This window comes from Pristiophorus japonicus, chromosome 7 (genome assembly GCF_044704955.1).
Source record: "Pristiophorus japonicus isolate sPriJap1 chromosome 7, sPriJap1.hap1, whole genome shotgun sequence".
Taxonomy (NCBI): domain Eukaryota; kingdom Metazoa; phylum Chordata; class Chondrichthyes; family Pristiophoridae; genus Pristiophorus; species Pristiophorus japonicus.
This window is the reverse complement of record NC_091983.1, coordinates 218930624-218957436: the sequence shown is the minus strand read 5'-3', so window position 1 is coordinate 218957436 and position 26813 is coordinate 218930624. Positions and strand designations below refer to the sequence as shown.

At 46.1% G+C, this 26813-nt stretch overlaps 1 protein-coding gene across 2 annotated transcripts in view; it reads right to left on the bottom strand.

The window, feature by feature from the left end:
• aida (axin interactor, dorsalization associated) overlaps window positions 1-26813 on the bottom strand; it is a 99094-nt gene that overhangs the window by 6340 nt on the left and 65941 nt on the right. Inside the window, exons 4-7 of one of the 2 annotated variants that reach the window (XM_070885815.1) lie at window positions 18180-18234; window positions 12652-12715; window positions 10092-10195; window positions 5230-5241 (exon numbers count right to left, since the gene is read on the bottom strand). In XM_070885815.1, the coding sequence (XP_070741916.1) occupies window positions 5230-5241; window positions 10092-10195; window positions 12652-12715; window positions 18180-18234 (235 nt within the window). The remainder of the gene's footprint in view (window positions 1-5229; window positions 5242-10091; window positions 10196-12651; window positions 12716-18179; window positions 18235-26813) is intronic. The other variant, XM_070885816.1, reaches the window with a different exon arrangement.

Here is a 26813-nt window from a genome sequence, read left to right as displayed (position 1 = left end):
ACACGGACTGCAGTGGTTCAAGGAGGTGGCTCACCATCACCTTCTCAAGGGAAATTAGGGATGGGCAATACATGCCAGTCTTGTTACCAACCCACATCCCGTGAATTAATAAAAAATAAATAAATTCAAGTTCTTGAAAATCCAATTTGAGGAGCGGGATTCGCATCCGCCCATCATGAAGGCTCTAAAGTACAGTTCCATGTGCTCAGACAGTAGTCCGGTACCTTGCCCAAGTGCCATTTTTCATGCACGAGACTCGACATCGAGTATCAAGCAGGCTGTTTGACCTGGGGGGCATTGCGACACAGTTTTCTCCCCCCAACTGGCAACGTCCACAAATGCTCTCCAGAAGGAATCGAGCTGATTTCTCTCATTCAGGGACATAGCATCCCAGCAGCTGCCGAGATCAGCAGAGTCCAAGGATCAACCTGGGATTTTGCTGGCCCATATGGCTCAGTGCCGCACATTTATTCAATGAACCATGCGGGGGTGGAGGAACCTCATGCTGCTTTTTAAAATCTGATTTAAAACCCTCTCTAAGCTAAAGTCTTGGTGTTGATTGGCTAGATGATCATGTAGTTACCGCCACTGCTTCCCTATCTATGTCTTGATGCTTGGGAAACTAGGATCGAACCACTGGAACAGATAGACAGGGTCTCATTTATACATCTCATACAACAGACAGCACCTCCAGCACTCCTTCAGTGCTACACTGAAATGCCAACTTAGATGATTACCTCAAACCCTAGAAAAGGTCAAATCCACATCCTTCAGAGTCAAGTGGGGGGGGGGGGGGGTGGAGGAGAAATACATGACCACACTCCTTATTCCCAAAAAGGATTTAACATTGTATACTTTATATTTGACCTCTGACTAATTGCTTTGCTTTAAGATGCCCATGGTCAGGAACAATTCTGAATCTATTAGGTACACATGACAACATACTGCCTCATTAACTTCACTGATGTGGCAACTGTACATGCAAGTACTGCTTTAGGAATCTGACTAAAACCACTGAGCAGTATAATCAATGCGGCAAGTCTTCTTTGGTCTTACAGTCCACATATTGTGGTAAAATCTATCAGAGGCAGTGTCCCTTTAATTAACTTTAGTTTGAATACCTGTGATCTCTTAACACCCTCATCAGTTCACTGTCCTCCCCTCCTTCCACGTTGGGATACAGTCCCACAGCAGTGACAGCTCTGCTCAAGTATAGGTAAGACATGTAACTGTGTGGAGAGATCAGAGCCAAGCCTGATCCTCGCCACAGTTCTATATGTACAATTTCAAGTGGCAGTCAGTAGAAAGATTAGGAATGTTTGATTTCTTTCTCTGGTCAGGAACACCGAGGTCGATTTTATATCAAACCTGGGATATTTCTGGTCTGCATGGATCAGGTACGCATTAAGTGATGCATTTATCCAAGTGAGCACATTTCCACCTGTCTTTTCAAGCAGAGTAGCCAGGTTATCCTACACTTCTACGAAGAGATGAGACCCAATGTTTTAAGACGAAAGGGAAGTAGAGGAATCCATGCCCGATACACTGCAACAATCACCGCCCCCATCAGCCCAGCATGGAATGTGAACCTGCACCAACTCACCTACCCTCTGTTTTAGTCTCTGGTCACCATGGACCACAAGTTATTTGGAAAGATTGTACTGCTATTGGCTTTCTGCATTAATCAATTGGAGGCTCAAATGGAAATGACCACCTATTTTATTCATCATGAAGACAATTATCCATCCTTGTATAAAGATCCTATTTAAACTGCTATTGGAGTTTCAATTGCATTAAATAGGGTCACAATTACTGACCTTCAGTCTGCACCACAAAGGTCTGGTTTGTAATAAAAATTTCACCATGTGGATGTCAGTAGGATGAGATCCATCACCCTGGCAATTTGTCACCTATGGGTAATTCTGGTGCTCAAACAGAGGTTCATTGATTAAGGGCATTCTAGTATACTATCAGTACTAGAATCTATCATCAGGGCCAGGGGGACTGAGCACTGAGTCAAGTATAAGCTGATCAAAGAGAGTCAGCATGGATTTGTGAAGGTCATACTGACTAAGTTGCATTTTTTTGTTGAGGTCAGCAATATGGTGGATAGGGGAGTGTGTGTGGATCTTGTCCATATGGATGTCCACACACCATTGGAGGTAGCCTTGCGACATGGGTTGGTAGTTATTGTGTGGTAGGAGTCAGAGAGTAGGGATAAAGGGAATATACTCGATTAGCAAGATGTGGCAAGTAATATTCCTTAGGGATCTGTACTGGGATCTTAGTTTTTCACCATATACATTAGACTTGTAAAAGGACTAGAGTTGCACATGCAAGTATGCAGACACACTAAGTTAGAAGGCAGTCAGTTGTGTCAGTGCAAGCAGAAAGTTAAAAAAAAATTAATTCCTGGGATTTGGGCATCGCTGACAAGGCCAGCATTTATTGCCATCCCTAATTGCCCTTGTGAAGGTGGTGGTTATCCACCTTCTTGAACTGCTGCAGTCCCTGTGGTGAAGGTACTGAGAGGCTGAATTAATCATTATATTAATATGCTGCCTTGTCCAGTCAGGGATTTTTCTCTCTAGGCAAGCCCTGAAAGGTAGCTACTGCAGGAGGAAAATGTCCACCAGTTCTTTCAGGGGATCTTGGCTTGTTTGGAACAGGAATAGGTCATTCAGTCCCTCGAGCCTGATCCGCCATTCAGTGAGATCAGGCTGATCTGCAACCTAACTCCGTACTCCCGCCTTTGGCCCATATCCCTGAATACCTTTGGGTAACAAAAATCCACCAATCGAAGATTTAAAATAAACAATTGATCTAGCATCAATTGCCATTTGTGGAAGAGTTACAAACTTTGTGTATAGAAGTTGTTTCCTAATTTCACCCCGAAAGGTCTGGCTCTAATTTTTAGGCTATGCACCTTAGTCCTAGAATCCCCAACCAGCAAAAATTGTTTCTCTCTATCTATCCTATCTGTTCTCCTTAATATCTTAAACTTCGATCCGATCACCCCTTAACCTCCTAAATTCTAGGGAATACAACGTTAATTTGTGTAATCTCTCATCGTAACTTAATCCTTGGAGTCCAAGTATAATTCTGGTAAACCGACGCTACACTCCCTTCAGAACCAATATATCCTTCCTACGGTGTGGTGCCCAGAACTGCTCTCAGTACTCCAGCTGTGGGCTAACCAGGGTTTTGTATAGCTGCAGCATAACTTCTACCCCCTTTTTATTCTGGTCCTCTAGATATAAAGGCCAGCATTCCATTAGCCTTTTTGTTTGAACTTTACAAAAAATAATGAGCGGAGATACAGTGAAGGACATTACATAGTATCTGGTTCAGAAGCACCTTCAAGGTTGTTGGATACGGCAACTTTCCCAGTTACAGAGCTTACCTATAGTTTGTGGAACAGCATGAGATATAGAATCCTGAAACTTTGTACAGTCTCCTGCAACCATTTTAAAGAGTTCACGCCCTAGTATACTCTCCAGTGGAGTACTGCTCTCCGGCATGACTATCAAGTCCGCATGTCAAATCCATTGATCTCCAGCTGAATTCTATTATGAGAATTATCACCAGTCATCATCATAGGCAGTCCCTCGAATCGAGGATGACTTGCTTCCACGTCAAAAAGTTCATAGGTGTTTCAATGAAGGACCTAAAATTCCAGGTCCCGAACTAAAACTTGAAGGGTGGAAGATGCCTGTGCGTGGATTTTTTTAATGTGTGGTGACCGTTGCACACCAGCCACCACATAGGCTTGACAGAGCAAGGTCTTGGTCCAGTAGCCAGGATCAAGCAAGACGACTGGAGACCAGCTCTGCTGCACGGACCTAGTGGGCACACATATTGCAGTGTGGGCTGGCCCGAGCTGCCCCTGGGCCCTCGCCTTTTCTGGGTCCCGATCATGTCCCTCTATAATCACCGGTATGCTTTTATCAACACCAACACCTTGGCTGCCCGTGCTTTTAAGAATTGCACCACCACATCTATGCCACGAATATGCAGTCTCCAGAGAATACAACTGCTACACCAGCAAAGACATGTCGATCCAGGCCGACTTGAAGAACCCATTACCAACCCATCTCAAATCTAGAAGGCTATTTTGGACTATCGCCAAATCCCTTCAGCGATCTCGCTTCAACCTTGATGACCAATAGCGAAATACTAGGAAGAACTGTGACATATGACATAGATTCCTTATAAGAGGACCCCACAGTACAACGTGAAGAATCAAACCTTCCTCGCAAACAGTGGATAGCCATCAACCACCTCAGAACCGGTCATGGTAGATGCTGCCACCTTCTCCATAGATGGAAGATTAAAGCATCCCCATCAAGCGACTGGAGCTCCTAATCAGACCCTGGAGCACATCATTGAGCAGTGCCCTCAGAGGAAATTCGCAGGCAGCCTACAAGGTATCCACCAGAAGCTTTTGCCTGGATATCTGACTTAGATATTGACATTTGATTTGCTTAGGAGGAGAATGGAAGTTTACTTTCAACAACAACTTGCATTTCTATAGCACCTTTAACATGGCAAAATGCCACAAGGCTCTTCACAGGAGTGTTAGAAAACAAAATATGACAGAAGGAGATATTAGGTCAGATGACCAAAAGCTTGGGGACGAAATTCCAGAGTTTAGACTTAGGCAGCTGAAGGCATGGTCGCCAATGGTGAAGCGATTAAAATCGGGGATGCGCAAGAGGCCAACATTGGAGGAGCGTTGAGATCTCAGACTTGTAGGGCTGGAGGAGGTTACAGAGATAGGGAGGGCCGAGGCCATGGAGGTATTTGAACACAAGAATGAGAATTTTGAAATCGAGGCGGTGCTTAACCGGAAACCAATATAGGTCAGGGAGCACAAGGGTGATGGGTGAGCAGAACTTGGTGCGAGTTGGGATACGGGCAGAGTTTTGGATGAGCTGAAGTTTACGGAGGGTGAAAAGTGGGAGGCCAGCTAGAGAAGCACAAGACAAGTCTAGAGGCAACAAAGCCATTGATTAGGGTTCCAGCAGCAGTTGAGCTGAGGCAGGAGCAGAATCGGGCAATGTTACAGAGGTGGAAGCAGGGTCCTGGTGATGCATTTCCAGTCTTTATAATCTTTAAAATCAATCACCTTTTTCAAAAAGGCAAGATTAAGGATTAAAGTTAAGTAAATTTTTTTTGACACAACCGAAAGAACCCAACACATTCATGTATCCAAAGCAGCACCGTTACCTTCAACAGGTCCTGGGGTTAAACGCAGCACATGCAGGTCAGAAACGGATGAGTCGACATGATCACACCATGCAGATGAAAGACAGGATCACATGTTAATGTACCAGATTAATACAACCTCCAATCCCAATATACACAGTGATTTATACAAAGATAATGGATAACTGGCAGTGAGCATGCAGAGGAACAGAAAGAGACAAATTGACATCCACAGGGGAGAGGTAAGATACAAGTTTGAATCAGTAATTCTCCATATTCTAAGCTCTTGATTTTGGATTTTCACTAGTCAGTTTATCTCACATGGGAGGGAATGGATGTGGCAGCTGTACATCATCTTGGGGTGTAGTAGAATAATAACAACTTTTATTTATATAGCGCCTTTAACGTAGTAAAACGTTCCAAGGCGCTTCACAACAGTGTTACAGACAAACAGATAAATTTGACACCGAGCCACGGAAGAAATTAAGGCAGATGACCAAAAGCTTGGTTAAAGAGGTATGTTTTAAGGTGAGTCTTGAAGGAGGAAACAGAGGTAGAGAGGCTTAGAGATTTAGGGAGGGAGTTCCAGAGCTTAGGGCCTAGGCAGCTTAAGGCAAGTCCACCGATGGTTGAGCAGTTATAGTGAGGGATGTTCAAGAGGCCAGAATTTGAGGAGCGCAGACATCTTGTGGGATTGAGAGGCTGAAAAATATTACAGAATTAGGGAGGGGCGAGTCCACGGAGTGATTTGTAAACAAGGATGAGAATTTTGAAATCGAGGCATTGTTTAACTGGGAGCCAATGTAGGTCAGAAAGCACAGGGGTGATGGGTGATCGTGACTTGGTGCGAGTTAGGACATGGGCTGCTGAGTTTTGGATGACTTCAAGTTTACGTAGTGCGCAAGGCTGGCGTAGTCAAGTCTAGAGGTAGTTGGAGTAGTCAAGTCTAGAGGTAACAAAGGCACGAATGAAGGTTTCAGCAGCAGAAGAGCTGAGGCAGGGGCGGAGTCAGACAATATTACGGAGGTGGAAAAAGGCGGTTTTAGTTATACCGTGGCTATGTGGCTTGAAACATATTTCAGGGTCAAATATGACACCTAGGTTGCAAACAGTCTTGTTCACCCTCAGATTGATGTTAGGGAGAGGGATGGAGTCAGTGGTTAGGGAACGCAGTTTGTGGCGGGGACCAAAGACAATGGCTTCGGTCTTCCCAATATTTAATTGGAGAAAATTTCTGCTCATCCAGAACTGAATGTCGGACAAGCAATCTGACAATTTAGATATCAAGCAGGGGTAAAGAGAAGTAGTGGAGAGGTAGAGCTGGGTGTCGTCTTCGTGGAAACTGACTCCGTGTTTTCGGATAATATTGCCAAGGGGCAGCATATAGATGAGAAATAAGAGGGGGCCAAGGACAGATCCTTGGGAGGCACCAGAGGTAACGATGCGGGAGTGGGAAGAGAAGCCATTGCAGGAAATTTTCTGGCTACGATTAGATAGATAAGAATGGAACCAGGCGAGTGCAGTCCCACCCAGCTGGATGGTGGTGGACAGAAGTTGGAGGAGGATGGAGTGGTCATCTGTGTCAAAGGCTACAGACAGGTCCCGAAGGACGAGGAGGGATAGTTTACCTTTGTCACAGTCACAAAGGATGTTATTTGGGACTTTAACGAGAGCCGTTTTGGTACTGTGGCAGGGGTGAAAACCAGGGATTCAAACATTGAATTCATGGAAAGATGATCATGGATTTGGGAGGCAACAATATGTTCAAGTACTTTGGACAGGAAATGGAGGTTGGAGATGAGGCGATAGCTCGCAAGCAAAGTGGGGTCAAGGGTTGTTTTTTTTTGAGAGGGGCGATGACAGCAGATTTGAAGGAGAGGGGAACAGTACCTGAAGACAGAGAACTATTAACAATGTTGGCTAACATGGGAGCCAGAAAAGGAAGTTGGGTGGTCAGCAGTTTAGTTGGGAATAGGGTCAAGGGAGCAGGAAGTGGGTCTCATGGACAGAATGAGCATGGAGAGGTCAAGAGTGGAGATCAAAGAGGAACTAGAGAAAGATGTGAGTTTAGGGCTAGGGCAGGTGGAAGCCTCAGATGAAGTTTGGCCCTGTGGGTTAGGTGAAGGAAGGGAACTCGCAGAGGCAGCTGATCGGATGGTCTCAATCTTTGATACAAAGAATCCATGAGCTCCTCACACTTGTTGTTGGAAGTGAGTGAGGTGGAGACAGGGGAGAGGCATTTGAGGAGACAGTTAGCAGTAGAGAATAGTTAATTTTACAATCCAGAATGATCTTGGAATAGTGAGCAGTTTTTGTAGACAAGTGAAAGAACCAAGTGTTTTATGTGTTCAAGCCAGATCGGGCAGTGATTGGCTAAACCAGTTACCCGCCACATCCGTTCAAGTCTACACCCTTTTGACTTGAGGGAATGAAGATGAGGGCTGTACCGGGGGAACGGTAAGGGTGGGAGAAAGTAATCATTTTAATAGGGACTAGGACATCAAAGGTGGTCGTGAAGATGTGATTGAGCAGATCGGTGGCTGAAGAAATGTCACTGTTAAAAGGGGGCCAAAGGTTGGACAGTTTAGAGTTGATAAGTGCAGTTGTAATAGAATTTGGAGAATTTTTTTTTCCAGGGGCGGATGCAGAAGGAAGTAGGTTTGGATTGGTGAAGGGGAATGTGGGTCGAGAGCGATACAAGGAAATAGTTAGAGATGGCTTATCTTTAATTGATACGGTTGGAATAGCAAGGCCACGAGAGATTAAAAGGTCAAGGGGGTGGCTGTGAATATAGGAATTTACATGAAGGGAGAGGTTAAGGAAGGACAGGAGGGTAGTGAATTCAGAGGAGAGTGAACAAGATTAGTTGAGATGGAGGTTGAAATCACCAAGGATGAGAAGTCACAGTGCAAAAGCTGAGGGAGGAAAGCTGTGAGGATATATCCTTGATAAAGTGTATCATCATGTTTGGGTGGGCGGTAGAGAACGAGAATTTTGAATGAGAGATTAGAGGGGTGGGTGAGAAAGATGAGAAAGTGCCTGAGGAGTAAGGGGATAGACCAAGGTATGATTTAGTGATGAGAGCTATACCCCCACCATGGCAGTCTGGGCAGGGCAAGTGGTAGAAGGTATAGCCGGGAGAGGAGGCTTTAATTAAAGGAAGCGTGTCATTATCCATTAGCCAAGTTTCCATTAGTGCCATAATGTCAAATGCATTCATCCATGATAATAAGGTCAAACTGCCTAGCATCTCAGTGGTGGTACAGTGGGTCATACACTGATCTTTCCCCTCTGGGACTGGGTGGTATAGTGGGTCACAAACTGACTTTTCTCCTCTGGAACTGGGTGGTACAATGATATTTGGAATATGGATATGGATCGGGTTGGATATAAATGCAAGGCTGCTCACTGCCAGCTGTACTTAAAATTAGTTGGGCGCAATCTCAATCCAGTTACTAGTGGATACAAGTTCACAGAACAAAACTGCTGATAACCTGACATTTAACTGACTATCTCAAAGCAGCTACAAGAATGGATTCTGTTAAAAGTGATTAAAATATTTTACGAAAGATATTTTTCTGAATTTGAGTGCTGGAGTGGAGCAGTGCGGAAGCTTTATTCTGCATCCAACTAGGACTACAGCTGTCTACGAAATACTGGGCACTAAGTACTACAAGTGACAAGAACCAGCTCGCAAACAGTCAAAGTAGGCTTGTTTCAGTAGAGACGTTTATCAGTGCAGGGAGTTAAATGAGGGTGAGAGACTTGGAGAAAGGGAGAGAGGGCACATTAAAGACAGAGTGCACAATAGAGACAGGAGCCAAGAGAGACACAGCAAAATGGACAGAGACAAAAGAAAAATTGTCAAACAGCAGAAGGGACGAATGCACGGACAGAGTCATGAACTGATTCACCATTCCTCGGACATCTCTCACCATTTAAAGAATATTAATTTGTTTTTAAGGCAAAGGTAGCCAAGGAACAGAAGAGGGAGATTAAAAAAAAACACTGCAAACGTTTTCATTCTGCTTTGGGTTACAGACGAGCTGCTAGTTTGTCTCAATACACAAACCACGAGAATGAAACAGGTGTGGCTGTTGCAACTGCTGGGAATTTCTTTTGAAAAACAGCTGTACTGTTTTAACAGTAGTGTTATTAGTACTAAACATATATCTATGAAAGAACATTTGAATGAGACAGTGCCAATCTATCAGAGTCTTACACTTGGGGACACGGCCATCTCTAGGAATCTGGCCTTTTCGTCTTCCCTCTGGAAGAATGGGCACTTTAACTGGACTGGAATTTTTCCACATGGCCTGGAAATTAAAAGCTTCCGGGGAATCTCAATGGCTCTGTAACTGTTACAGGGAGTGATCTGGGGAGGACAGAGTCATAGCATCACTAGCACTGCTGTAATATACTGAACAATAGCCTTTGAAATGCGGTGACGACAGTGCACTGGGTTACTACTTCACTTACCAAAAAATACAACTTTTATCCTGTGTGTATAGATGGAGGAAGAACAGAGGGTTTAGAATGAGGCTTTACACATCAGGGAATGTGGAAAGCGATTGCCTGACTGAAAGGGCAGCACAAGGGCACAAATCTCCTGCTATCAGTCAGTGATTTTCCCTGCCGTGGAGATAGCAAATCCTATTTTCAGGGGCGGGGTGGCAGATGATGAATGAGGAGAATCAAATCGAATTTAATGATTATAATTGTGAACGTTTCACCCGCTTCCCCTCAAAATGACACTAACTTTAACAGTACACATGGCCAATATTCAGCAGTTTGACACATTCACTGCAGAGTGCATCATTTTGTCTTTAGCTACAAGCCAATCACAGGCTTCAGGTACAGGAAGTATCGCTCCGAAAGCCAACCTGGAACTCTGGTGGTGAACAGGTCAGGTGACCCCGCTCCAGCTCCACCCTCCTCCTCTTCCTCAAACTCCAAGTTCTCCTCTTCTCCGGGTGCCAAGATTTTCCTGCCACACAACAAAAACAAATCCTTGTGACGCTTCCCAGGCTCTTGGGCAGCACAACTACAGTGCAAAATGAACCCAAATACTACAAGGTATTAAACCCAAATGTCAAATGTGCAATTGAGCAGATGGCGAGTTTCTTTTTGTTATAGGCGTCCCTTAGCCAAGGCTGCAAGTTAAGCATCCATCAGTTCAATGCAGCACCGCAGTGCAATTAAACACCTGATCCCATACCTAGGAGAGTTTTGATGGACTCCTACCTCTTGGAGAGATCCGGAAAGATGAATGGAATACTTGCTATAATACAGGTTGAACATCCCTTAGCCAGAATCCTCAGGACCTGGCCTGTTCTGGATAAGGGATTTTTCCAGACGAGGGGTGGTCACATTAAATTGGACGGTACAGGTACTGAGCAAGGGGATATCGGGGCTGGCTGGCTTGGGACTGGGAGTGCATCAGAGATATCATGGTGAGGGTGGGGGCGGTGGATCGTGGGGTCAGGCCAGCGATTGCGGGAATCAGCAGGACTTCGTACAAATCTGGACATCGCGCTGATCCATGGAAGGGTCGTCCGAAATCCAGACATTTTTAAAAATAAAAACAGCAATAGCAGCATTTTTGGGGGAATTTTGCACCAAAGATACTGCTAATCACTCCGCTATTTAAATCAGCGGAAATCACAGTCCTCGCCAACTTTAGTCCGAGGCCGAGGCTGTAAGAGAGGCCTTGGGAGGGGAAAACTCCCCAAAAATTTGCAAAAAACAAAAAAATCACAAAACATTCACAAGACACTTAACTATTGAATCGCTGAAAAAGAATTAAAAAAAAATTAAAACTTTAACTTACTTTATTTTTTGAAGGTCTTCACACCTACCGCTGTCCTTGAGCTGTAACGCAGGTCTTTTTCGCCCAGAATACAACTGGCTAAAGGGTTCCGAAATCCAGAAATACCCGAAACTTCAGCCCGGGCATTTCCAGATCGGGACATCGGAAAAACGTTCCAAAATCCGGAACGGCCTCAGTCCCGAAGTTTCCGGATTTCGGAGGTCAAACCTGTAGAAGCTTTTTAAAATTAAAACGAGGCCAGTTATATGTTTGTTGAATAAAGGGGTAATTAAGAAGCTATGGAATAACATTGGCCATTCAACCTTTCAAGCCCACTCCATCCAAAAGCCAAGTCAGTCCTGTCTGTGAGAAACAGCTGCTGCTGCCTCCCCCTCTAATATTGGGCTCGGCTATGACGCCACCCACAGTTGAATAATTTTCCAACAAATACCATCACAGCTTACACATGAATAATTATCTCTTGGAAAAAACACCAGAGGGCACTAGACAACTATGGAATCTGTGCCTTCAGGGGAGGAGGGCAGGCTAGAATTTTTAAAAGTATTCTCTATGCAAAAGCTGCTACCGGGTAATATTTTAAAAAAAATAAAAAAACTTTTTATTTAAATACACAGCCAGAGAAGCACTAACTGGAGTAAACAGCCAAATCCCTACATCTGGATATAATGGTTTAGAAAGGAACTCTATCCTTATTCATGTCAATAGTGCAGAACTTCATACTGTTATGGGGCTACGAGGAAAAGGGGTTGGGGGTGAGGAAGAGGTGATTCTAAACCCCTGTACGCAGGTACCACCCACCTAACCAGAAAGTGGTGACTGTTGCGAAAGCACAGTTCTCCAAGTTCCCCAACACCCGGTTTACCCAACTGGCTCTTCATGTCTTATGTGGTCAGTGAGTATTGGCAGGCTAGTTGGTTATAGGAGGCATCAGAGTGCAGTCCAATTCTGTCCATCTCTGCTGTTGAAAGGTGGGGCAGGGATGGGGGGGGGAAGGGTGGGAATAAATCGATTGACAGCAATTAGGCACAGGAACCCTGGCTGATTTTCCCTCGAATAAGGGCAGAGGCCAAACGTAGCACCTACAAGCAGCCAACTCAATACAGACCAGGGATTGACCTTGGGTTCAACTCCCTTGCAATCCATTTATTCAGTGAGCCATCAAGGGACCTCTAACCAGTCATTGGGAGGCAAAACAATAAAAGGTGACTCGGGGACATCAGCAAGTGTTCAGTACTCTCCCTGCTCTGTGCCTATCTGACTTCAACAAACAACATTAAATTGGGGACAGCAATTCAACATCAATGTTTTCAGCTAAATGATTGGAGAAACCGAGGTTCCTCACACTGTACAATAAGGATTCACTCAGGCAAAATGCAGTACAATCACGGTTATTCATGAGATCAGCCGGCACAGCAGAAAATGTATTAAAAACCAGATGAAAAGCAAGCTCGAGCCCTGTTGCATGAAGAAGCACGGACAATTCTTGATACTCTGCTGGAAAATTGCATGCCCAAAAAAACACAGAACAGAAGCAACGCATTATAAAGATGGATGATGTCTTTTTAAAAAGAAGGAATTTGAATGGAGAAGAGTGTCCAAATTTAATGATTTACCTTATAGGTACGGGCTGAACATCAAAAGGAAAATCTTTGTTATAAGAAAGAATGTTCTTTATAACTGTGAAAAAAAAATGGAAAAAAACAAGCCGAAGTCTACTATTAAAAGCAGCACTAAGTAAATACAGGGATTGAATCTCCAGCCCTGAAATTGTCTTTTACCACCACCTTGTACAGGTACAGCGCCGAGAATCCACAGTTCGGAATCTGGACGCTCATGGCGGAGTCGTCCGGAATCTGTAAAATGATCCGGAATCCGGACCCCCGCCTCAGCCGACCTCGCCCCCACCCCCTCTCTCCCCAGGCCGCCGCCGACCTTGCCCGCCCTGCTGCCAACCTTGCCCCCCCCGCCTCGGGCCACCGCCGACCTCGCCCCCCCACCCCACCTCCCCCCCCCCGCCGCCTTGGGTTGCCGCCAACCTCGCATCCGCTCGACCCCCCACCTCAGTCCGACCTACCTACCTAAGCACCGTGGATTTCCAGACTCGAGACATCGGAAAGACATTCCGAAGTCCGGAAATAGAGAATCTGGAGCGGCCTCGGTCCCAAGGCTTCCGGATTCTCGACGCTGTACCTGTATTTATAATCGCACTTTTAACGTCCGTCTTAAGGGAGGAAAGAAAGGTAGATAGGTGGAGAGGTTTAAGCAGGGTATTCCAGAGTTTGGGGCGTAGGCAACAGAAGGCACGGCCACCAATGGTTGAGTGATTATAATCAGGGATGCTCAAGGGGACAGAATTTGAGGAGCGCAGATACCTCGGGGGCGGGTGGGAGGAGGGGGTTGTGGGGTTGGAGGAGATTAGAGATAGATAGAGGCGAGGCCATGGAGGGATTTGAAAACAAGAATGAGAATTCTGAAATAGAGGCATTGCTTAACCGAAAGGCAATGTAGGTCAGCGAGCACAGGGGTGATGGGTGAGCAGGACTTGGTGCGAGTTAGGACACGGGCAGCCGAGTTTTGGATCACCTCTAGTTTACGTAGGGTAGAATGTGGGAGGCCAGCCAGGAGTGTGTTGGAGTAGTCAAGTCTAGAGGTAACAAAGGCATGGATAAGGGTTTCAGCAGCAGATGAGCTGAGGCAAGGGCGGAGACGGGCGATGTGACGGAGGTGGAAATAGGTGGTCTTAGCTATGCTGGGGATGTGGTCGGAAGCTCATTTCAGGGTCAAATAGGACACTAAGCCTGCAAACAGTGTAGTTCAGCCTCAGACAAATGTTAGGGAGAGGGATGGAGTCAGTGCTAGGCAGCGGAGTTTGTGGCGGGGACCAAAAACAATGGTGAAAATTTCTGCTCATCCAGAACTGGATGTCAGACAAACAGTCTGACAATTTAGAGACTGTGGAGGGGTTGAGAGAAGCAGTGGTGAGGTGGAGCTGGGTGTTATCACCATACATATGGAGACTGACACTGTGCTTTCGGATGTGTCGCCAAGGGGCAACATGTAGATGAGAAATAGGAGGGAGCCAAAGATAGATCCTTGGGGGACACCCGAGGTATCAATGCAGGAGTGGGAAGAGAAACCATTGCAGGTGATTCTCTGGCTACAATTAGATAGGTAAGGATGGAACCAGGGAGTGCAGTCCCACCCAGCTGAACAACGGTGGAGAGGCGTTAGAGTGGTCAACCGTGTCAGAGGCTGCAGATAAGAAGGGCTAGTTTGCCTTTGTCACAGTCACAAAAAATGTAATTTGTGACTTTGATGAGAGCCATTTCAGTTCTGTGGCAGGGGCGGAAATCTGATTGGGGGGATTCAAATGTGGAGTTGTGGGTAAGATGGGTGTGGATTTGGGAGGCGATAACACGTTCAAGGACTTTGGAGAGGAAAGGGACGTTGGTGATGGGGCAGTAGTTTGCAAGGACGGAGGGATCAAGGGTTGTTTTTTTTTTGAGAGGAATGATGATGGCAGATTTGAGGGAGAGGGGGACAGTACCCGAGGAGAGAGAACCGTGAACAATGTCAGCTAACATGGGAGCCAGAAAAGGTTCTCTGATATAGGGAATTACTCTCCAGCCCTGGAATTGTGTTGAACAGAATTACAGAATTGTAAATGCCAGTGGCACGACCTGTATGATGTAATCTCTGTTGCCCAGTTTTTATTCAATTTACCGTCACAGTTCCATGCTTTTGCACACAGAACAATAGGCTCATCTTTCAGGATGTGGTTGATCAGATTGCTTCACTGACACCATCTCATTTATTATATGAGCAAAAATATTAAAAGCACCTTTCCATTGAAAACAAAACAGTCGAGATTGTGGAACTTACTCAGCAGAGTTATATAGGAAATGTAACTATAGGTCAGATTCCACATTTTCCCCCCCAGCTATTTTAAAAAAGGGGCGTTTTCTCCCCCCACTCTCTAGGTACCTGGGCTAATGTCTGGCTAAGGTGGCAATCTACTCCTGGATCCTTGCCAGTGCTGGTTTGATAAAAGGTTGTTAGGAGATGCAGGTTGGTTGCTTGGGATAATGCTTCCTGGCAACCAGTTCCAGAGTGACTTTAGGCAATCTTAACACCTTTCCCCAACCTGCTGCATCTTGAGTGGAGATGGTGTGTGACAAGGAGAAACCCAAGAATATAAAACACAACAAAAAGGAGTCTCATCCTCAAAAGAGGTAAGTATGAAAGGGGCATTGTTTCAAGAGGAAATTAGTGCAATAGTAAGGAAAGACATTAAGCTTGAAGGATGTGGAATCTGTATGGGTGGAGCTGCGGAATACCAAAGGGCAGAAAATGCTAGTGGGAGTTGTGTACAGACCACCAAACAGTAGTAGTGAGGTTGGGTACAGCATCAAACAAGAAATTAGGGATATGTGCAATAAAGGTCCAGCAATTATCATGGGCGACTTTAATCTACATATAGATTGGGGTAACCAAACTGGTAGCAATATGGTGGAGGAGGATTTCCTGGAGTCTATTAGGGATGGTTTTTTATCCGGCATGGATTTACGAAAGGGAAATCATGCTCGACAAATCTTCTAAAATTTTTTGAGGATGTAACTAGTAGAGTGGACAAGGGAGAACCAGTGGATGTGGTGTATTTAGACTTTCAAAAGGCTTTTGACAAGGTCCCACACAAGAGATTGGTGTGCAAAATTAAAGCACATGGTATTGGGGGCAATATACTGACGTGGATTGAGAACTAGTTGACAGACAGGAAGCAGAGAGTCGGGATAAACGGGTCCTTTTCAAAATGGCAGGTAGTGACTAGTGGAGTGCCGCAGGGCTCAGTGCTGGGTCCCCAGCTCTTTACAATATACATTAATGATTTAGATGAAGGAATTGAGTGTAATATCTCCAAGTTTGCCGATGACACTAAGCTGGATGGCGGTGTGAGCTGTGAGGAGGATGCTAAGAGGCTGCAGAGTGACTTGGACAGGTTAGGTGAGTGGGCAAATGCATGGCAGATGCAGTATAATGTGGATAAATGTGAGGTTATCCACTTTTGTGGCAAAAACACAACGGCAGAATATTATCTGAATGGCAGCAGATTAGGAAAAGGGGAGGTGCAACAAGACCTGGGTGTCATGGTTCATCAGTCATTGAAAGTTGGCATGCAGGTACAGCAGGGGGTGAAGAAGTATGTATGTTGGCCTTCATAGCTAGGGGATTTGAGTATAGGAGCAGGGAGGTCTTACTGCAGTTGTACAGGGCCTTGGTGAGGCCTCACCTGGAATGTTGTGTTCAGTTTTGGTCTCCTAATCTGAGGAAGGACATTCTTGCTATTGAGGGAGTGCAGTGAATGTTCACTAATCTGATTCCTGGGATGGCAGGACTGATATGAGGAGAGACTGGATCGACTTGGCCTGTATTCACTGGAGTTTAGAAGGATGAGAGGGGATCTCATAGAAACTTATAAAATTCTGACGGGACTGGACAGGTTAGATGCAGGAAGAATGTTCCCGATGTTGGAGAAGTCCAGAATCAGGGGACACAGGCTAAGGATAAGGGGTAAGCCATTTAGGACTGAGATGATGAGAAACTTCTTCACTCAGAGTTGTTAACCTGTGGAATTCTCTACCGCAGAGTGTTGTTGATGCCAGTTCATTGGATATATTCAAGAGGGAGTTAGATATGGTCCTTACGGCTAAAGGGATCAAGGGGTATGGAGAGAAAGCAGGAAAGGGGTACTGAGGTGAATGATCAGCCACAATCTTATTGAATGGTGGTGCAGGCTCGAAGGGGCGAATGGCCTACACCTGCACCTATTTTCTATGTTTCTAAGTATGTCTTTGGTGTCAGCCTTGGCTCGGTGATAGCAATCTTGCCTGCGTCAGAAGATTGTGGGTTCAAGTCCCAGTCCAGACACTCGGGCACATAATCCAGGCTGGAACCTCAGTACAATACTGAGGGAGTGCTGCACTGTCAGCGGTGCTGTCTTTCAGGTAAGACAATAAACTGACGACCAGTCTGGCTTCTGAGGTGGACGTTAAAGGTGCCATGGCATTATTCTTCCTGGATGGAGTGATTCACAATCTCGTTCAACCCTGCCTTCACCCACTCCTAAGTCCAGGGCTGCTGAGGCTAAATGTAGGACCAATTATACGATTGAGTGATGATGATGATTAGACTTTTTATTCTTGAAAGGCGGCGAATGAAAAGGGATCCTATAAAATTATACAAGATACTAAGTGGAATAGAAAAGGTTAATCTGAAGCATAATTTTACGTTGAACCATACCTTTAGGATAAACTGGGAAAAAAACAAGTTCAGTACTGATGGTGGGGGGGAGGCGGTCAATAACTGGAATGGTCTCTTTGTAGGAGAGTGGGGGCTAAAATTCTGAAGCTATTCAACACGCAGGCAGATGCTGTGATGGGAAGAAGGGTATATAAAAGGTGGAGACCACAGGTTTCTATGAAAGGATTAATCAGATAGACTGAACGCCCTCATTCATCTGTACTTACTTTTGTGAGCCAGTTATCAAATTGTATTGCAATCCAACATTTATGCTGTGCCATTAATGTGGAAAAATATCCTAAAGTGTTTCACACAGATGTAATCATGAAAGTTGGCTGCTAAGCCAGAGGTATTAAGAGGTGACGAAAAATCTTAATTAAAGAAGCGGTTTTTGAGCAAGACCTTTAGGGAAGAATTCCAGAATGTGGGCCTTGGCGACACATGGCACATCCGCCAGTGGTGGGGAGGGATGGGCGAGGCCAAAGTTATACGAGTTGAGTATTTTGGACGGTGGGGGGGGGGGTGCAGGGATGAGAAAGAGAAATACAGTCGCATATGTCCATATGACCAAATCAGATATACCCAAAGTGATCACGCTAAATGGCTCCACAGTAACAGGAATGTGACATTAGCAATCAGCAACAGCTTACAATGGTGTGAAGATTTACTTGGGCCAAATCAAACATCTAAATCATGCGCAGATATATATCATCTATGTGTTTATAGGTGCAAGAGTAAATGTATTATGGGTATCCGAAGTTCACATGGAGAGATTGATTCCTACTTTCTTGCTGGACAGCACTGTACTTCTTTTACTTTGACACATGGTACAAGAAATGCTTACTTGGCTCTAAGGTCTTTAGATCTTCCAATTTGAATTCTTCCTGAGACTGTGTCGTCTGCATAAAATTAAAACATAAAGAAAGGAACTGTCAATTATGGTCACAAAACATCTATTCCACACAACACATCCGAGAGTAATTACACATCTTGAAGAAAAGAACACACTTACATTGATATAAGCACCTTTCAGGACCTCAAATAGTAACTTTTGAAGTACGACAGCATAGTGGTTATGTTACTGGACCAGTAAGCCAAAGGCCTGGACTAATGATCCAGAGACAAAGCTCAAATCCCACCGTGGCAGCTGGGGAATTTAAATTTGGTTAATTAAATAAATCTGGAATAAAAAGTTAGTATCAGTAATGGTGACCATGAAACTATCGATTGTTGTAAAAACCCATCTGGTTCACTTATTCTCCTTTAGGGAAGGAAATCTGCCATCCTTACCTGTCCTGGCCTATATGTGACTTCAGACCCACAGCAATGTGGTTGACCCTTAACTGCCCTCTGAAATGGCCGAGTAAGCCACTCAATTGTACACGAGCACTACAAAACAGTAAGAATAAAACTGGACAGACCATTCATTGGGCATAGACCGAGGCACCAGCTTTGGACACGACAACGGCACACCCAGTCCAAAGTCCTCCTCACTAACATCTGGAGACCAGTGCAAGAAGCTAACCGATTTCTTCATCCTCAAGACAGACACCGTCTGTTCAGCTGCCTATCCCTTTCCCTTGTCCATGAAGCGAAATCGCCCTCCCACCGAGCCCTCTCCCACTATACCCCTGAATCTTATCTTTGAGCCAATGTCCCAGACTCCTCCATCACCATCCCTGGGTATGTCTTGTCCCACCGGCAGGACAGACCCACCAGAGGTGGCGGCATAGTGATGTACAGTCAGGAGAGGTTGGCCCTGGGAGTTCTCAACGTTAACTCTGGACCCCATGAAGTCTCATGGCTGCAGGTCAAGCATGGACAAGGAAACCTCCTGCTGATTATCATCTACTGCTGATGAATCAGTACTCCTTCATGTCGAACACCACTTGGAAGAAGCACTGAGTGTACCAAGAATGTACTCTGGATGGGACACTTCAATGTCCATCACCAAGAGTGGCTTGGTAGCACCACTACTGACCGAGCTGCCAGACTGGACCCGTGGCAGATGATGAGAGAACCAACATGAGGAAGAACCTACTTGACCTCATCCTCCCCAATCTACCCACTTGGCACTTCTGGCTGAAGATGGTTGCAAACGCTTCAGCCTTGTCTTTTGCACGCGCATGCTGGCTCCACCATCATTGAGGATAGGCAAATTCATAGCGATTCCTCCTCCGGTTAGTTATTTAACTGTCCACTATCATTCACGACTGGATGTTGCAGGACTGCAGAACTGCAGAACTTTGATCTGATCTGTTGATTGTGGGATCGCTTAGCTCTGCCTATAGCATGCTGTTTCCGCTGTTTAGGCTGCATGTAGTCCTGTGCTGCAGCTTCTCCAGGTTGGCACCTCATTTTTAGGTACGCCTGGTGCTGCTCCTGGCATGCTCTTCTACACTCATCATTGAACCAGGGTTGGTCCCCTGGCTTGATGGTCATGGACAGATGCATCTGTCCATGACAGCATTGATCACCGCACAGTCCTTGCGGAGACAGAACCCCGTCTTCACACGGAGGACATCCTCCATCGTGTTGTGTGGCATTATCACTGTGCTAAATGGGATAGATTCAGAACAGATCGAGCAGCTCAAAACTGGGCATCCATGAGTAGCTGTGGGCCATCAGCAGCAGCAGAATTGTATTCCACCACAATCTGCAACCTCAATACCCGGCAGATCACTCACTCTATTACCATCAAGCCAGGGGACCAACGCTGAGTGCAGAAGAACATGCCAGGAGCAGCACCAAGCGTACCTAAAAATGAGGTGGCAACCTGGGGAAGCTGAAACACAGGACTACATGCAGCCTAAACAGCGGAAGCAACATGCTATAAGCAGATCTAAGCGATCCCACTATCAACAGATCAGATCAAAGTTCTGCAGTCCTGCAACATCCAGTCGTGAATGGTAGTGGACAGTTAAAGAAGTAACCAGAGGAGGGAGCTCTATGAATATGTCTATCCTCAATGATGGTGGAGCCCAGCATGCGAGTGCAAACGACAAGGCTGAAGTATTTGCAACCATCTTCAGCCAGAAGTGCCGTGTGGATGATCCATATCGCCTTCCTCCTGAGGTCCTCACCATCACAGAAGCCAGTCTTTAGCCAATTCAATTCACTCCATGTGATATGAAGAAACGGCTGAGCGCACTGGATACAGCAAAGGCTATGGGCCCCGAAAACATCCCAGGTGTCATGCTGAAGCCTTGTGCTCCAGAACTAGCCGCGTCTCTAGCCAAGCTGTTCCAGTACAGCTACAACACTGGCATCTACCCAACAACGCAGAGCAGCAGCGTCGGAGAGGAGAGGCCTACAAGAGGCCAGCGTGGTGAGTCGGAGAGGCCCAGCAGGGAGTCGGGAGGCGGAGCGGCAGCGTCGGAGAGGAGAGGCCTACAAGAGGCTAGCGTGGTGAGTCGGAGAGGCCCAGCAGGGAGTCGGGAGTGGGGAGGCGGAGCGGCAGCGTCGGAGAGGAGAGGCCTACAAGAGGCCAGCGTGGTGAGTCGGAGAGGCGTGCTTGTGCAGCTGCAGCAGGGAGAAGGCAAAAAAGAAGTAGAAAGAAATCGAAAGGTGACGTCACGGCCAAGGGGGTAAGTGATTGGCAAGTAGTTTTTCTTTTTCTTTTCTATATCAGCAAGTAACCTTCAGCATTGTTGTTGCCTATTTAAGTTTATCTAAGGGTTAAGTCATGACAGGACAGCTCAGCTCAGACACGTGTTATGCTCCTCCTGTACTATGTAGCAAGTCAGGGACGCTTCTGATGTCCCCGACGACTACGTATGCGGGAAGTGCATCCGCCTGCAGCTCCTGATGGACCGCATTGCGGCACTGGAGCTGCAGATGTGTACACTTGAGCATCCACGATGCTGAGAATGCCGTGAATAGCACGTTTAGTGAGTTGGTCTTACTGCAGGTAAAGGGTACACAGCCAAATAGGGAATGTATGACCAATAGGAAGAGCAGGTGCAAGGAAGGTAGTGCAGGGGTCCCCTTCGGTCATCCCCCTGCAAAACAGATACACCGCTTTGGGTACTGTTGAGGGGGATGACTCATCAGGGGAGGACAGCAGCAGTCAATTTCATGGTACCATGGGTGGCTCTGCTGCACAGGAGGGCAGGAAAACGATTGGGAGAGCTATAGTGGGAGGGGATTCAATTGTAAGGGGAATAGATAAGACGTGCCTGCGGCCGCAACCGAGACTCCAGGATGGTATGTTGCCTCCCTGGTGCCAGGGTCAAGGATGTCTCGGAGCGGATGCAGGGCATTCTAAAAGGAAGGGTGAACAGCCAGTTGTCGTGGTGCATATAGGTAAAAAACGGGATGAGGTGGTACGAGACGAATTTAGGGAGCTCGGAGCTAAATTAAAAAGTAGTAATCTCAGGATTGCTACCAGTGCCACGTGCTAGTCAGAGTAGGAATCGCAGATGAATACGTGGCTTGAGCAGTGGTACAGCAGGGAGGGATTCAAATTCCTGGGGCATTGGAACCGGTTCTGGGGGAGGTGGGACCAGTACAAACCGGACGGTCTGCACCTGGGCAGGACCGGAACCAATGTCCTAGGGGGAGTGTTTGTTGGGGAGGGGTTAAACTAATATGGCAGGGGGATGGGAACCTATGCAGGGAGACAGAGGGATGTAGAATCGGGGCAGAAGCAAAAGATAGAAAAGAAGAAAATTAAAAGTGGAGGGCAGAGAAACCTAAGGCAAAAAGCAAAAAGAGCCACATCTAAAAGGGGCAAAGTGTGTTAGAAAGACAAGCCTGAAAGCTCTGTGCCTCAATGCGAGGAGTATTCGAAATAAGGTGGACGAATTAACTGCACAGATAGCAGTATGATGTAATTGGCATCACGGAGACATGGCTCCAGGGTGACCAAGGCTGGGAACTCCTCATCCAGGGGTATTCAACATTTAGGAAGGATAGACAGAAAGGAAAAGGAGGCGCGGTGGCATTGCTGGTTAAAGAGGAAATTAATGCAATTGTAAGAAAGGACATTAGCTTGGATGATGTGGAATCGGTATGGGTGGAGCTACGGAATACCAAGGGGCAAAAAATGCTAGTGGGAGTTGTGTACAGACTACCAAACAGTAGTAGTAAGGTTGGGGACAGCATCAAACAAGAAATTAGGGATGCATGCAATAAAGGTACAGCAGTTATCATGGGTGACTTTAATCTACATATCGATTGGGCTAACCAAACTGGTAGCAATGCGGTGGAGGAGGATTTCCTGGAGTGTATTAGGGATGGTTTTCTTGACCAATATGTCGAGAAATCAACTAGGGAGCTGGCCATCCTAGACTGGGTGGTGTGTAATGAGAAAGGACTAATTAGCAATCTTGTTGTGCGAGGCCCCTTGGGGAAGAGTGACTATAACATGGTAAAATTCTTTATTAAGATGGAAAGTGACACAGTTAATTCAGAAACTAGGGTCCTGAACTTAAGGAAAGATAACTTCGATGGTTTGAGGCGTGAATTGGCTAGAATAGACTGGCAAATGATACTTAAAGGGTTGACTGTGTATAGGCAATGGCAAACATTTAAAGATCACATGGATGAACTTCAGCAATTGTACATCCCTGTCATAAAACGGGGAAGGTGGATCAACCGTGGCTAACAAGGGAAATTAAGGATAGTGTTAATTCCAAGAGGCATATAAATTGGTCAGAAAAAGCAACAAACCTGAGGACTGGGAGAATTTTGTAATACAGCAGAGGAGGACAAAGGGTTTAATTAAGAGGGGGAAAATAGAGTACGAAAAGAAGCTTGCCGGGAACATAAAAACTGATTGCAAAAGCTTCTATAGATATGTGAAGGGAAAAAGATTAGTGAAGACAAACGTAGGTCCCTTGCAGTCGGATTCAGGTGAATATATAATGGGGAACAAAGAAATGGCAGACCAATTGAACAAATACTTTGGTTCTGTCTTCACGAAGGAAAACACAAATAACCTTCCGGAAGTACTAGGGAACCGAGGGTCGAGTGAGAAGGAGGAATTGAAGGATATCCTTATTAGGCAGGAAATTGTGTTAGGGAAATTGATGGGATTGAAGGCCGATAAATCCCCGGGGCCTGATAGTCTGCATCCCAGAGTACTTAAGGAAGTGGCCCTAGAAATAATAGATGCATTGGTGATCATTTTCCAACAATCTATCGACTCTGGATCAGTTCCTATGGTCTGGAGGGTAGCTAATGTAACACCACTTTTTAAAAAGGGAGTGAGAGAGAAAGCAGGTAATTACAGACCGGTTAGCCTGACATCAGTAGTGGAGAAAATGTTGGAATCAATTATTAAGGATGAAATAGCAGCGCATTTGGAAAGCAGTGACAGGATCAGTCCAAGTCAGCATGGATTTATGAAGGGGAAATCATGCTTGACAAATCTTCTGGAATTTTTTCAGGATGTAACTAGTAGAGTGGATAAGGGAGAACCAGTGGATGTGGTGTATTTGGACTTTCAAAAGGCTTTTGACAAGGTTCCACAAAAGAGATTAGTGTGCAAAATCAAAGCACATGGTATTGGGGGTAATATACTGACGTGGATAGAGAACTGGTTGGCAGACAGGGAGCAGAGAGTCGGGATAAACGGGTTCTTTTCAGAATGGCAGGCAGTGACTAGTGGGGTGCCGCAGGGCTCAGTGCTGGGACCCCAGCTCTTTACAATATACATCAATGATTTGGATGAAGGAATTGAGTGTAATATCTCCAAGTTTGCAGATGACACTAAACTGGGTGGCGATGTGAGCTGTGGGGGGGACGCTAGGAGGCTGCAGGGTGACTTGGACAGGTTAGGTGAGTGGGCAAATGCATGGCCGATGCAGTATAATGTGGATAAATGAGAGGTTATCCACTTTGGGGGTAAAAACGTGAAGACAGATTATCTGAATGGCGGCAGATTAGGAAAAGGGGAGATGCAATGGGACCTGGGTTTCATGGTTCATCAGTCAATGAAAGTTGGCATACAGGTACAGCAGGCGGTGAAGGCGGCAAATGTTATGTTGGCCTTCATAGCTAGGGGATTTGAGTATAGGAACAGGGAGGTCTTACTGCAGCTGTACAGGGCCTTGGTGAGGCCTCAGCTGGAATAGTGTGTTCAGTTTTGGTCTCCTAAATCTGAGGAAGGACGTTCTTGCTATTGAGGGAGTGCAGCGAAGGTTCACCAGACTGATTTCAGGGATGGCTGGACTGATACGAGGAGAGACTGGATCAACTGGGCCTTTATACATTGGAGTTTAGAAGGATGAGAGGGAAACATAGAAGATTCTGACGGGACGGGACAGGTTAGATGCAGGTAGAATGTTCCCGATGTTGGGGAAGTCCAGAACCAGGGGACACAGTCTTAGGATAAGGGGTAGGCCATTTAGGACTGAGATGAGGAGAAACTTCTTCACTCAGAGTTGTTAACCTGTGGAATTCCCTGCCGCAGAGAGTTGTTGATGCCAGTTCATTGGATATATTCAAGAGGGAGTTAAATATGGCCCTTATGGCTAAGGGGGTCAAGGGGTACTGAGGGAATGATCAGCCATGATCTTATTGAATGGTGGTGCAGGCTCAAAGGTCCGAATGTCCTACTCCTGCACCTATGTTCTATGTTTCTATGTTTCTAATGTGAAAAACTGCAAATGTGGTCTTGAATTTACACACATCAATAAAATAAATAACCAGAAAATCTGTGTTTGAAAGTGTTGATTGGGGGATATATATTGGGTAGATCACCGAGAGAACTCCCCTACTCCTCTTTGAAATAGTGTCATGGGATCTTTTACATCGACCTACAGGGGCTGTCAAGGCCTCGGTTCAATGTCTCATCTGAAAGACAGCACCTCCTTCAGTACTGCATTAATGGATGTCTAGCAGTAATTACAATCGATAATCTAAACAAAGGATTCAGATAATTTGTTACCTTGATAAATTTGTTCAACCACTCGCTTACTTCCTTTGTTTGGCCTTACCTCGAGTTCCTCCGCTAAAACTGTTATGTTCATAATAAAGTAATGTAACCGAGTACTGTAGACATGAGTAAGCGTGACCTTAGCTCCTTCATTCAAACTCGAGTTTTGGAACAGTATGGGAGGCCCGCTTATATACAGTGCTTCCAAGGGATGCTGGGATCCCTTGGGACTCCAACAGGAATGCCTTCTGGTGGCAGTATTATACAGGTTACATCGGGTTGCATACATAACATCACTCCCTCCCAAAGTCAATAGTACACTTATTTACAGAGTGAGACGATCTGGGGCTTTTCGCTCATCTTGGTACAAATGCAGATGTGGGTGATTTGGTTGGCTCTTCGCTGGGCTGCTGGGCAGCTGGTCTTGCTGGGCTGCTGGGGAAGGTGAGTTCAGCTTCATGGTCAACCGTGATGTCGGTTGCCACTTGTGTGCGTGTTGGAGGGTCGAAGGTGGTGGTGTCCACAGGCAGCGGCAGTCGGCGAGAGGCGGGAGCAGCGTGGTGAGGCCTATAAAAGGCCCAGCGGGTATTCCACAGGCAGCGGCAGTCGGCGAGCGGCAGGAGCAGCGTGGTGAGGCCTATAAAAGGCCCAGCTGGTGCAGCTCCAGCCGGGAGAAAAAGCAGAAAAGAAGTAGAAAGGAATCAAAAGGTGACGTCACAGCCAAAGGGGTAAGTGATTGGTGAGTAGTTTTTCTTTTTCTTTTTTATATTAGTAAGTAAGCTGTTAACATTGTTGTCACCAATTTAAGTGTCTCTAAGGGTTAAATCATGGCAGGAGAGCTCGGTCATGTGATATGCTCCTCCTGTACCATGTGGGAACTCAGGGACGTCTCCGGTGTCCGACAACTACGTGTGCGGGAAGTGCATCCGCCTCCAGCTCCTGACGGCACGTGTAGCGAGTTGATCTTACTGCAGGTGAAGGGTCCACAGCCAGCTAGGGAATGGAAGACCAGCAGGAAGAGCAGTGCAAGGAAGGTAGTGCAGGGGTCCCCTGTGGTCACCCCTCTGCAAAACAGATACACTGCTTTGGGTACTGTTGTGGGGGGGGGGGGAAGACTCATCAGGGGAGGGCAGCAGCAGCCAAGTTCATGGCACCGTGGCTGGCTCTGTTGCACAGGAGGGCAGGAAAAAGAGTGGGAGAGCGATAGTGATAGGGGATTCAATTGTAAGGGGAATAGATAGGCGTTTCTGCGGCTGCAACCGAGACTCCAGGATGGTATGTTGCCTCCCTGGTGCAAGGGTCAAAGATGTCTCGGAGCGGGTGCAGGACATTCTAAAAAGGGAGGGAAAACAGCCAGTTGTCGTGGTGCACATTGGTACCAACGACATAGGTAAAAAAAGGGATGAGGTCCTACGAGACGAATTTAAGGAGCTAGGAGCTAAATTAAAAAGTAGGACCTCAAAAGTAGTAATCTCGGGATTGCTACTAGTGCCATGTGCTAGTCAGAGTAGGAATCGCAGGATAGCGCAGATGAATACGTGGCTTGAGCCGTGGTGCAGCAGGAAGGGATTCAAATTCCTGGGGCATTGGAGCCGG